This window comes from Juglans microcarpa x Juglans regia, chromosome 2S (genome assembly GCF_004785595.1).
Source record: "Juglans microcarpa x Juglans regia isolate MS1-56 chromosome 2S, Jm3101_v1.0, whole genome shotgun sequence".
Taxonomy (NCBI): domain Eukaryota; kingdom Viridiplantae; phylum Streptophyta; class Magnoliopsida; order Fagales; family Juglandaceae; genus Juglans; species Juglans microcarpa x Juglans regia.
The window spans coordinates 2,762,261-2,776,141 of NC_054597.1; the positions used below are offsets into that span (position 1 = coordinate 2,762,261).

General features: G+C 40.6%; 2 protein-coding genes across 2 annotated transcripts; one reads left to right on the top strand and one right to left on the bottom strand.

Moving 5' to 3' along the window:
• Nucleotides 1–32: 32 nt before the first annotated feature.
• LOC121252585 lies at nucleotides 33–1,262 on the bottom strand. The gene is made up of 2 exons (XM_041152299.1): nucleotides 730–1,262; nucleotides 33–589 (listed from the first exon to the last, which is right to left on the bottom strand). Exon 1 carries the CDS (start codon nucleotides 963–965, stop codon nucleotides 753–755), a length of 213 nt encoding a protein of 70 aa, XP_041008233.1. The 5' UTR covers nucleotides 966–1,262; the 3' UTR covers nucleotides 33–589; nucleotides 730–752.
• Nucleotides 1,263–2,491: 1,229 nt separating this feature from the next.
• On the top strand, nucleotides 2,492–3,032 carry LOC121252587 (the record flags this gene model as incomplete). The annotated part of the gene is made up of 1 exon (XM_041152301.1): nucleotides 2,492–3,032. A coding segment is annotated over one exon (375 nt), but the record flags the coding sequence as incomplete, so codon positions are not given.
• Between the last annotated feature and the right edge of the window lie 10,849 nt (nucleotides 3,033–13,881).

The following is a 13,881-nucleotide window of genomic DNA, read 5'->3' on the forward strand; positions in this document are numbered from 1 at the left end:
CTAGATGAAGTGAAGCACATTAATTTTTTTTCCTCTGGAGAAAGAAATGCCGAACTGGGCTGCCGTACTGATCAGCGTGGCACTGTTCGTGCATGATACTCGCACCGTGACTTCTCTTTCATCTTACAGGGAAACAGCTAGCCGGCAGCTGGCCCGAGTTCGACAGCTTGAAGACCTAAATTAAGGCAAGGCATTCGTCATCCACAGACTCTCATCTTCTTTGTTCTCTACGTTGAGCTTATATATTCTTGACGGTCCGCGTCGATATCTACAACGGCAGAGCGGTTTTTTTTTTTTTTTTTCTCGGTATCTTTTCGACATCTATAATATGTGTCGTGAGTATGACTCCGGTGATACCTCGTTTAGCAGAAATAAAAAGCACATAGCTTTCTTGCTTATTCTCTCGTGCCTATACTTCTAATGATGTCACAATGATAAATGAAACAAAATACGACAAAGACCTTAGAATCGGATCAAACTTGTTGCTCGTAGCAGTTGTAGGACAGACCAACAACCTCAGTGAAAGGAACAGTGAAGGCCAGAATGACTACGAGAGAATTCATAGATTTGTACTTTAATGTAAACAAGAGTACCTACTAGCCAACAGCGCACCAATTAACAAGGAAAACAGAAACGGAAGTAGAATGTGAAAATTTAAACAAAGGGAGATATACAGCAACTCTATCTAGGGGAGATGAAAAAAAAAAAAAAAAGGAAAGAAAGAGCTAACAAGCTGTATGGGCGCTTTTGGATCAATTAACGTGAATGTGAATACCAATTGCAACAACCAAGATGGTAAGTATGCAAAAGTATATAATGGCATGAACCAAAATGGCAATCCCACTTGTGTTCATGTTCCCGAACTCAACCACCCTTGTTCTAGCCGGCAGTTGGAACAGCAACCCGGGCGAGAAGAGAATGAACAAAACCACCGCGACAACAACCGGCCCCCAATCAGCACCCATCGCTCTTTTTGTCTCTTTATCTTTCGTCTCTAAATGAAAAGGAGATAAGGAAACTAGTTGGGATTTCTCTTGCAGTATGAATGAGAGGAGAAGAGAACTAGGATATGCTCGACCTAATATGTATAGGGAAAAATGATTTTAATACGTACAAAGGGGGGGATGAGGGATGCTAAACTTAGTGAGAAAGAAGATCAGATTGGGTTTAAACGAGGGGAAAGGTATGTTATGGTTAGTGGGTTTGCTTTCATGAAGATGGAAACAAACACCTTTTTCTTTCGTTATAAGCTTGTAATAATTGTTCACTATAAGGCTTCTTTTAACTTGCTTTAGAGATTATTGATGAAGGTGGAGCCTTTTTTTAAAGAATTAATAAAGAGACAATTGGGAAAGGACGTGCATGTGTAAAGGTGGAGTCGTGGCTACGTGTGTATGGAACAGTAGTTCCTTGTTTGGTTTACATCTTTTACAGAAAAGAGCTAAATGCACGCATTAAGGAATGGAATGTACCTGAAGGTAGAGACTACCAAAAGTGAAAATTGAAAAAAGACAATAAATTATTGAATATATATATATATATAGAGTAATTTTACTCATTATCTTAATTTTTATCATCTTCTTATCATCATATGATGTGGTATTAGATGATTTGAGACTATTTATTATATTTTACTTGTGAACCTATCATCTAATATTATATTATAGAATGATGAGAAGATGGTGAAAAAATAAATAATGAATATATTTTTTCATATATATGACAAGGAACTAAAGTACATCAACATGATGGTCAGCTTCAGACACTAGGTTGTCGATGAGGTGGAGCTCATACAGTCATACCAAGAATGGGCACTCCTAAACTAGCTTCAGCAAATATGTTTCGGCCGATCTGATGTTGGACTTTGGAAATCTCTGCCCAGATTGAAGTATCACACACATACAACTCGAACAAGGCCGGTTCAGCATTAAAAGATTTTTTTTTTTTTCCTTTTATCTTGAGTTTTGTAATCTTCAATCAAATTAACTAATATATTTTTAAATAAATTTTTAATTATATAACTAATTTATTAAGTCATTTAAAATTAGTGTATCAATTAATATGATTAAAGATGATAATATCAAACAATAATATTTGTGATGAATGCCGAACGGAACACATGCACCTCACTTTTTTTCTTCAGTACTCGTTTGTTTTTTTGGAAAATGTTAAATGTACTTAAAATTTATTTTATAAAAAATATAATTCTCCACGTGTCCATAATTGATATGTTGAAAATCATAAATATTTTTTAAAAAAACTAACATGATAGTCTTATGATAAAAATATAAATTCATATAACATTACTCTTGTTTTTTTCCCCTGGCACATCAACCGGTGCGATTCCAATAACTAACAATCCCTGGGAATGAGGAAGAAAGAGCAGCCCAAGGAGAGGAAAAGGCCGCATGATGCCGACCAATGGATCCTTGTATCCTGTCCTTGTCGATAATGCATTGCGTCGAATCCAATGCCCTTCTGCCGATTTTGAGCTCTTTCTGTCTTTCGAACATCCCTTTTTTTGTCCTCGTCCAGTGGGTTTCTTCTACACATACCACCACAACTTCTAAATTTAAATTGCCTCTTTTCTCTTTATCTTCTCACTTGGGGGGACTGCTTGGAGAGAGAGAGAGAAAGAGAGAGAGAGAGAGAGAGAGATGGCAGATTGGGGCCAGTGGTGATAGCGGTTGTACTGTTTGTACTGTTAACGCCAGGGCTGTTATTCCAACTGCCTGGAAATAGCCGAGTGGTGGAATTTGCAAACATGCAGACAAGTGGAGTTTCCATATTGGTCCACACTATCTTTTTCTTTGGACTCATCACTATATTCCTCATCGCCATTGGTGTTCACATCACCACCGGGTAATTTTATCATTTTATGCATTTGTAGCACCCCCTCTTGTTTCTTCCTGTTGATTCTGTATCAATATTTTTTTTTTCTCACTTCCGTCTTAATTTGTTCATGAACAAGGTAGTCGGAACGAAATGACGCCACTCGTGTGGCTCCTTAGCAACATATCCGAAATATCTTACATGCCATTGTTGTTTGAAATTTAAAAAACGAGTTTCTTTGGGGTTTCTTTCTTATTGTATTAATTAGCCTGCAGCTCTTGGAATCTTGTATTGATCGTAATCTTTAGGGTCTAAGATGAGGTGATCAGGTAGTTTATTTGAGCTTACCACATACCGACGGCAGCCGGCTTATCAGCAGTAGAAGAACGATTCCAATCCAACAAATTCATAATGGTTCTGAAGATAAGTGAATTACTTCAAACCTATGAACAAGAAAGTACACATTCAAAATGAGAGACAGCATAATTAATTTGTGCAACCACAACAGTAACACCACCCTGAATCTGGATATCTTAATTTAGTAACCAACTTCCCAACTTAACCTATTTGGGCATTTATTAAAGTTAATAACAATAATAATAATAATAATAAGAGAAATGCTTTAGTCTTAAGAAGATTTTACAAAAGTAAATTGACGTAACTTGATATAATACATCAAATTGTAAAATTACTTTTATTGTTAAGTACTAGATCTAACGTATTACATGAAATCATATCAATTTATAAATTTATTTTTATAAAATCTCTTTATAGCTCTTTACACTTTTCAATAATAATAATAATAATAATAATAATAATAAGGAAGTATTAAAAAGCTTAAACTAAAACACTCTAGTGCAGAGAAGAAGAAGAAACCTCGCAAACCGCAAACCAATTATCAAGCATTGGACGACACAGCTTATTTGCAGGGACTCATATAATTGCAACTGCAGATTCTTGACGAATGATAACACCAAAGACATACATCTGAAAAAAGGGGTTCCCAGAGAAATGAAAATCATGCAACTACATGGCACGAAAGATAGATACCCCGCAAGAACTTGGAACCCCCGGCAAATCTGGCATTCCAGGATCTACTGCTAAGGCAGACAACATATATTTATTTATTTATTATAAGTAATAGATAAATTTTATAAATAAGAATGAAATAAGCATAACCCGTGTACACAGGAGATATACAAAAGAACACTTGAATATATTCTATGAATGGTAAATTAAAGACAAAAAGTTATGCACATTGTTCCCATTTAGTACAATAGTTGAAAATCAAAGTATTAAAGTGTGTACAAAGAAATTCTGCAGCTCCACCATTGTGCACTACTTGTCTTCAAAACAACGCTCATTCCTTTGTGACCAAATACATCACATGATGCACAATGGAATCATCTTCCACACTGCCGCCACTTGGGAACAACCTTGAATCATTTTCCAACAGCCCAATAAATCCACCATCCTCGATGTCATTACCCAAGCAATATCAACCATTCTAAAGATCTCATCCCACAACACCCTTGCCACCTCATAGTGCAATAAGAGATGATACACTGATTCTCCATTCTTTTTACACATATAGCACCAATCCATCACAACGCATCCCCTTTTCCTCAAATTATCCGTGGTTAAAATCTTTCCAAGAGCAGCAGTCCATACTAAAAAAGCTACTTTAGAATGCATATGAGACCTCAAAATATTCTTCTAAGGGAAGGGAGCATTAGCTCGTGATGTCAATATTTTGTAATACACCATGACTGTACATTTCTTACTGTCATTGGACCTCCACTGCATTCTATATCTGTGTCGTGAGGTGTCCTATGGAGTATATCAATCTGAAAAAATATGAAACGGTGGACATCTTAATCATGAAGGTCCCTATTAAAAACGATATTCCACTGGTAAGAGCCGTGAGAAAATACCTGCACATCCACCACTGAAGCATATCCCTATTAGTAGCAATACGATAGAGAGCTGGAAAAACCCTATCAAGAGCGCAATCTCTGCACCACACATCCCGCCAAAACTTGATTCTAATACCCTCTCTGGCCACAAAACGGATATGTTTTGCAAAGCATGGCTATCCATTCCTTATAAATTTTCATAAGCCCACACCATACCTCCCTCACTCTATTGGAGCACCAACCCCCCAAGCGCTTCCGTGTCTAGTGTCAATAATCTCCTTCCACAACAACTCCCCCTCCAAGTGGTATCTCCATAACCATTTCTTCAATAAAATTTTATTGAGTGTTCTCAAATTGCACAATCCCAAGCCCCCATTCGAGATTGGGGAACATACGGTAGGCCAATTAACAAGATGAAATTTCTTTTCCTCCCCTAGGCCCTCTCGTAAGAATGCCCAGAAGAGTTTCTCAATCCTATTCGCCACTCTTGCCGGTAAAGGAAACAAAGATAAGAAATAGGTGGGAAGATTAGTTAGGGTGCTCTTTATTAAAGTGAGACGATCCCCTTTTGATAAATATATCATTTTCCAACCAGCCAACATTTTATCTACCTTCTCCACTATCCCATCCCAAATACCTTTAGTCTTAAATGTTGCTCCCAATGGAAGGCCTAAATATTTCATAGGCAACGAAGACACCTTACAATCCAAAAGGCTTGCTAAGCTATTGATGTTGGGCACCATGCCCACTGCAACCATCTTAGACTTACTAAGATTCACCATAAGCCCCGACACTGCTTCAAAACATAATAACAGTGCTCGAAGCGTTTGAATCTGACTATGGTTCACTTCACAAAAAAGTAAGGTGTCATATGCAAATAGGAGATGTGAGATGATAATAGTCATTAGTGCCATTACCTACCTGAAACCCGGATAGGAACCCTCCTCTAACCTCAACCTTCACCATCCAGCCGAGTGCCTCTATAATTATAACAAACAAAAGAGTGGATAACACATTGCCTTAAACCACAGGAACTGTAAAAAAAACCCGCAGGAGTGCCATTGACTAGAACCAGGAAGCGGGTAGTGGAAACACAATGTCGAATTCATGAGGTCCACCTATTGCCAAGACCACACCTCCCAAGCAAGTATAAAACAAACTCTCAATTCACATGATCATGTGCATTTTTCATGTCAAGCTTGCAAAGGATGCCTAGAACCCCTTCCTGCATTTTGTGGTCCAAACACTCATTTGCAATAAGAACTGAGTCAATGATTTGTCTCCCACGAATAAATGTGTTTTAAGGCTTGAAAATAATTTGTTCCCACACTAGACTTAATCGACTAGCAAGAACCTTTGAGATGATCTTGTATACCCCACTAACCAGACTTATAGGACAAAACTCCTCAATTGTCGTAGCCCTATATTTCTTTGGAATGAGAGCAATGAACGTTGCATTAAGGCATTTTCCAAACTTTTTAAAAGAGTGAAATTCATGGAAAACCTGCAAAATATCCCCTTTCACAATGTCCCAACATTTTCAAAAGAATCCCATCGAAAAACCATATGGACTCAGCGCTTTGTCCTTGGCCTTACCAGTAATGACCTTTTAAATTTCATCTTCGTCAAAAGGTCTCTCCACGTAGCTTGCACTCTACGAATCAATTACCTCAAACAACAAATCATCAAGCTCCGGCCTCCAACAAGCTGGTTACGTGAGACTGTTCTCATAATATTGCACAATATGGTTTTCTAATTCGGAGGGGGAAGAAAGCACTTGAGTACCTGTGTGAAGTGTCTCAATAGCATTGCTACGCCAATGTGAATTAGCCACTTTATGGACAAATTTCGTACATTTATCACATTCTTTTAGCCAAAGGGTCTTGGATTTTTGTCTCCATGAAGTCTCCTCCGACAACAATACCCTCTCCAAGTTAGTCACAATCGAACTCTTTCTCAATAATACCTCCTCCGAGGTGTCTCCCATCAATACCTTTCTCTCTAACTCCTGCAGCTCCTCCAAAAGGGTAGTCTTTTGATTTTCAATGTTACTAAAAACTTCCAAGTTCCACTTTTTTAAGTCATGCTTCAAAGCCTTAAGCTTACCTGCAAGAATAAAACTGGGAGTGCCTTCAAATTGATACGAAGACCACCAAGTGCGCACCCTCCATCAGTTGCTAGCCACATATTTTCAAATTTGAAGTACCGGCGACCCCCATCAATACCTCCAAAATCTAGCAAAATTGGGAAGTGATCTGAGCTAACTCGGGGCAGCCTCTTCTGACATAACTTCGGATAATGTGCCTCCCACGAAGGAGAGACAAAGAATCTATCCAATCTCGACCAACCCTAACTATTTGACCAAGTGAACTCACCCCCAACAAGGGGATCCATGAGGTCCAAGTAAAAAATGAACTCCGAGAAATCCTCCATAGCCATAGGATTACAATAGTTCCCCGATCTCTCACTGGGATATTGAGTACTATTAAAATCTCCATCCATACACCACGACACTTCCCATAAAGAATATAAGCCTGTCAACTCCTCCCATAACCTTCTCCTATCACTAACCCCATTTCGCCCATAAATGCCTGCAAAAGCCCACTCCCACCGGTCAACAACACTTTTAAAAAAACTAGCGACCGAGTAGTCTCCAACACACTCATTTACCGCCTCAATTAGTCTTTTATCCCACATTAACAACACACCACCTGAGGCTCCCAAAGAGCCCAAGTAAGACCAACCCACATACAAACACCCCATAAACTATGAACAATTATTCTATCAATAACCTCTATCTTTGTTTCCTAAAAACACACCACATCAACCTTCCACATCCGCAATAACGGTTTTATACGAATGCATTTATTGCGATCATTAAACCCCTGTACGTTCCAAGAGAGGATCTTATGCTTCATGGAAACAAAAAGTACCCCTCCCTTTCGGTCTATCCTTGCCATCACTCCCTTCCTTCGTGTCGTAATTAATAAAGCATGTGAGTCTTTTAAATTTTTTTTTTTGGATCGGTAAACAAATTTTTAGTGATCAAAAGGGAGACATAGAGTGTCCAAGTACACGGGACATATACATGAACACGATCACAATGTCTATCTTAGAGATACAAGAAACTTGTGAAAAGACCTGCCATGAAAATCAATTACAATCGACCAATGGAGTAAAGTATTGAAAAACAAAATTCTAAGCTCTTCCATTGATCTTTCTTGATCTTCAAAGCATCTTGCATTCCGCTCCCTCCAAATGCACCACCATAGACAAATAGGTAGCATCTTCCATATGGATGCAATTTGAGTGTTGCCCCTAATACCTCTCCAAGAGGCTAAAAAATCACACCTTTTCTGGCATCACCCACGCTAACCCCACCCGTGCTAAGACATCTGTCCATAAAGTCATGGCAACCTCACAATGTAGTAATAGATGGTCAACGGACTCACCACTCTTCTTACACATATAACACCAATTTATAGCGATAATGCCACGTTTCCTTAGGTTATCTATGGTAAGAATCTTTCCCAAAGATGCTGTCCATACAAAAAAAGCTGCCTTTAGAGGTGCCTTGTCTTCCAAATGCTTTTCCATGGGAACGGGACTGAGTTGTGCAAGTTTAAGGAATGGTAGAAAGAGCGAGCCGTGAACACTCCCTTCTTAGATGGACGCCAACATATCTTGTCTTCTCCTTCCCCCGACACACTAGTGGGATACACAAAATCAAAAAAAGCCGAAAGGTCGTCCATCTCCCAATCTTGTGCATCTCTATGAAAAGTAAGGTTCCATTGGGAAGAGCCATTGGAAGAGATAATCAGATCTGCGATAGAAGCTTCTTTCCTTCTTGCTAGGCTATAAACTTGTGGATAAACATCCTTGAGCGCCCGATCACCACACCATAAGTCATGCCAAAACTTTACCTTAGATCCGTTGCCGACTTTGAAGCAAGTAAGTGCTGCATATGTGTCCCACCCTCTTCTAATGTGTTTCCAAAGCCCAACTCCATGAGTGGACCACATTAGAACACCACCCTCCCCAAGATTCCCCGTGCTTCAAAGCAATAACGGTTCGCCACAAGGCCTCCCGTTCTTGGTGATATCTCCATAACCATTTGCCAAGCAAGGCTTGATTGAAAGTTCTCAAATTCCGTATACCCAAACCTCCTTCTTTGATAGGGGAACAAATTGTGGCCCATTTCACCAAGTGAAATTTAAACTCATCTTTGATCCCTCCCCATAGGAAGTCCCGTTGAATTTTCTCCATGCGATGAGCCACCTTAGCAGGGAGCGGAAATAAGGAAAGGAAATATGTTGGTAAGTTAGACAGAGTACTTTTTATGAGAGTCACCCGGCCCCCTTTAGATAAGTACATCCTCTTCCAACCAGCTAGTTTCCTCTCCATTTTTTCTATTACAACATCCCAAATAGATTTCGATTTGAACGCCGCACCTAATGGAAGGCCAAGATATTTCATGGGCAGCTGAGTTATCTTACCCTCCAAGATGGATGCCAGACTCTCCACATTGGGTACATGTCCCACTGGCACTACCTCTGATTTAGCCAAGTTCACCTTCAAGCCTGACACGGCTTCAAAGCATAATAAAAGAGCTCTTAAAGCTCGGATTTGCTCCCGTCTGGCCTCACAAAAGATTACTGTATCATCAGCAAACAAAATGTTAAGCAAACCTGACCTTGCCTCTCCCACTGAGAATCCTGATATGAATCCTCCCTCTACCGCCCCTGAAATCATCTTGCTGAAAGCTTCCATTACAAAAACAAAGAGAAGAGGAGAAAGAGGGTCTCCTTGTCGCAAACCTCGGGAGCTCTTAAAAAAACCTTTGGATGTGCCATTCACCAAAACAGAGAAACAAGGCGTGGAAATACAATGAAGGATCCAAGAACACCATTTAGAGCCAAAACCGCATCTTTCCATCATATAAATTAAGAAACTCCAGTTGACGTGATCGTAAGCTTTCTCCATGTCTAACTTACAAAGGAGTCCTGGCTCTCCCGATTTAATACGACTCTCCAGACATTTGTTGGCTATAAGCACCGAGTCAAGGATTTGCCTACCTTGAACAAATGCATTTTGAGGCTTTGAAATCAAGCCTTCCATCACCTTACTCAGTCTGTTCGCCAATACTTTGGATAAAATTTTGTATAGCCCACCCACCAAACTAATGGGGCGAAAATCTTTCACTTCTACAGCACCGGGCTTTTTAGGAATGAGTGCTAAGAATGTACTATTAAGGCTTCTCTCAAACCGCCCGCTTCTATGAAATTCATGAAAAACCTCCATAATGTCATCTTTAAGCACATCCCAACATGTCTGGAAGAAAGCCATGGAGAAGCCATCGGGACCTGGGGCTTTATCACCCGCCATACCCCTAATCACCGACCTGACCTCTACCTCATCAAATGGCCTCTCGAGTCGTTCCGCAACCTGCGGGTCAAGAACATCAAACACCAACCCGTCAAGTCTCGGTCTCCACTCAAATTGTTCCGAAAACAACTTATCATAGTAATTGACAATGTGGTCTGAGATCTCGGTATGGTTGGAAGAGACCGCCCCATCTATCAACAAAGTATCTATAGTATTGTACCGCCTATGTGAGTTGGCCACTTGGTGAAAAAACTTGGTGCATCTATCCCCTTCCTTTAACCATAAAGCTCGTGATTTCTGACGCCACGATATTTCTTCCAAAAGAGACAACCGTTCAATGTCCGCAATCACTTGGGATTTGCGGGCCCGCTCAGTTTCAGTGCTAACCCTCTCCTCTTCCACACCCTCCATATTCTTAAGCTCCTCCATTAGAACAGATTTCTGACTGTCCACATTACCAAACTCTTGTATATTCCACTCCTTCAGGTCCTTTTTCAAAGACTTTAACTTGCAAGCCATCTTATGGCTAGCATTACCATTAAAATGGTAAAAAGACCACCATTGTCTTATTCTGTCTAGAAAACCCTCTGACTTCAACCACATGTTCTCAAATTTGAAATACCTTGGGCCTCTTCTGATGCCCCCACAATTCACAAGAATGGGGAAATGATCTGAATACAGCCTGGGAAGTCTCTTCTGAATGAGATTCGGATATTGTGCCTCCCATTCCGGAGAGATTAAAAATCTATCTATCCTCGACCAAGATGGAAGTTCTCGGTTGCTAGACCAAGTGAATGAACCACCTGCAAGAGGAATATCTAGTAAATTCTGTTCAGAAATGAAGTTAGAAAAATCTACCATTGGTGAGTTGAAACCCGAGCCACCTGATCTCTCGCTCGGGAAACGGGTGACGTTAAAATGACCTCCAATACACCAAGGTAAGTCCCATAAACTGTTAATACCGGCCAACTCATCCCATAGTAGCCTTCGAGACGGGTCAAGATTAGGCCCATAGACGCCTGCAAAAGCCCACTGATAACCATCCCTTATGTTCTTAAAAGAGCATGCCACCACATGATCCCCCATGCAATCTTCCATTTTTTCCACCACTCTTTTGTCCCACATAACTAGTATGCCCCCGGAAGCTCCATTGGACGGTAAATACAGCCATCCCACATGCAAACCGCCCCACAAACTCCTAATAGTACGAAGAGAAATAAGTGTCAGTTTAGTTTCTTATAGGCAAACAATGTCTACTTTCCAACTACGGAGAAGGGACCTAATAAGTAGTCCTTTATTCACGTCATTGATCCCTCTCACGTTCCAAGATAAGATTTTAGGCTTCATTAACAAGAGAGATGTCCCTCCCTTTTGCTCTATCTCTCCCCGAGGTTCCTTCCTTATTATCATAGTTAATGGAGCATTGCAATCTTTTCAATTCTCTCTCCTTTTTAGCAGCCGACTTCAATACCGTGGAGCGACCAGCTTCCATGGCTACTAGGAGAGCCAAGAATTGGTCTTCGTACCCTTCACAGGAAATCCCCACCCAACCATGAAGCTCCTCTACTTTTTTTAGTACCCAATCTGATGCTCGAGGTGCAATATGAGGTGGGAGCATCTGTAAGGGTGACGGGCTACCCATCTCCTCCTCTTCTCTGCCCCCAGAGTCCCCATAAATGCTCAGCTGACTGGTACCCATCTCCTTTCCAGCAACAGAATCTGCTCCCGCCAAGATAGTGAGTCTTGACCCACCCATAGCTGAGTCTGATTCAACCACATCATCAGGGCTACCTGTGTCTGGTTCAGCATGCTCCAAACACATCATCGGGGCTGTCTGTGTCTGGTTCGAAGGCATAGGCTCAAATACAGTAGCCAGAGCAACTTCACGTATAAGTCCCGAACCTTCTATGACCTTATCGCTGCTCGCCGACGACTCCTCTGACGTCGGCGACGTAGTCTGTGCGCCGATACCCTTCATCGTGACAGTCTATGCAACATTCGGTCCATCGTAAGCACAGAGGCCGTCGTAAATCTCTTCTACTTGCTCTGGTTCTGTACCCGCCGGCGATGCAACGTCCATCGTGGCCTCTGCGACCTTCGACGGAGTCGATTGCGTAGTTTCTGACGACGGTGGCTCAGGCGCACTCGTCGACGGGCCACCTGCGGCCTACATCTTCTTCCTCCAGATGGCAACCCGTGTCCCCAAGGCCCTTAAGCCCTTCCCTTGACCCTTAAGCCCACCACCCGTGTCCCCAAGGCCCACATGGCAACCCAAGCCCACTCCTTCCAGATCATAACCCTCAACGCACCGTATTAACTCCCCAACTCTATTAGTTAGCTACCCTAACGATTCATGTACTTCACTTAACTCCATCATAATTTTTTCTTCTTTCGGTCCCATCACCCCTTTGCCAACACCACCTCCACACTGAGTGATGGGAACCAAGGTGGGTCTAGTCTTAAAGATCATTTACAAATTCCAGATGGGCCAATTACAAGATCAAGGGCCAAGAAGATCAAGGAATCAATGCACGGATTGGTGCAATCCACTTGGGATGAAGCTAGCAAGAGCCCAACACTCAAGATGGGCTTGAAGAAGGAGAACCAGCTTTGATCCACTTTATTCAAGCCGTGGAAGACATGACTTAGAAATACGGCCTATTGTTATTGGAGGCTTCTAATTTGGTTAAATGATTTATTTTATTAGTTTAAAATAAGTGGGCTTGAAGATGCTTAGCTCACATGTCTTATTTCTTATGAACTATGTTTTTGGGAAGGCCTTGTATTTTGGCTAAGAGCTTATTTAGAAAGTTACATTTTAGGAACTAGGGTTTCATCAATTTATTGTAGGGGTTACTGTAGCCGGTACTGTTCATCAAGGGTAATTTTGGGTAAAAGAGGCTTTATTTTGGCTAAGGTTTTGATTAGGTTTGGGTTTAAAAACTCTTTGTAGCCTCATTTGAGAGATTAGACAATATTGAATTTTATTTGTGAGTTGAGTTTTCTCCTCTTGTTCTTGATTGAACTCTTGAACTTATCAAAGGTAAATCACAACCTTTGTGGCGTTCCTCCTTTGTAATCTGGGTTCTTGAGACGGGTTCTTCAACGGGTCTAGATTTTAATATAATCTAGGTTCTTGAAACGGGTTCTCATCGGGTCTAGATTCTCCATCCTTGACTTGATTTTTGGCTTTCTTGGAGAGTTTTCAAATTGATTGTGGGTTCAAAGGAATTCATTCCCGCGGGTTCATATCATTTGGTATTCAGAGCAAGGTTTCAATCAGGTCTGATTCTATCTTTTAATTTCTTGCATCCTTAAATTTAATTCTAGGGCTACATTGTTCTAGAGTTGCCAAAAAAAAAAAAGAAAAAAAAATTGCAGAAACGAAAAGTAAGCTGCCAAAATTCTAAGGGTTTTGGATTTGGCTGAAATTTGCATCACCTAGGGTTTCAAAATTCTAGGGTTTAATGCATATCTAAGTTTGTCAATTGCTTGGAATGTCGTTCCATTGATTCTCTTCTATTTCGTTGTCAATTCTTGTGTGCTTCGATTCAATTGCTTGATTTTTACAATTGAGTATTTCTGTTTGTGATTGAAGAGAAGAGAAGAGAAGAGAAGGAAAGGAAAGGAAAAGAAAGGAAAGGAAAAGAAAGGAAAAGAAAAGAAAATTCGAAAAAAAAAAGAAGAAGAAGAAGAAGAAGAAGGAGAAGAAGATAAAGAGAGGTAGTATATTTAAAGGTTGCTACAT

Coding starts and splice junctions, on each gene's coding strand:
- LOC121252585 (XM_041152299.1), bottom strand. CDS start 965: ATGGGTGCTGATTGGGGGCCGGTTGTTGTCGCGGTGGTTTTGTTCATT.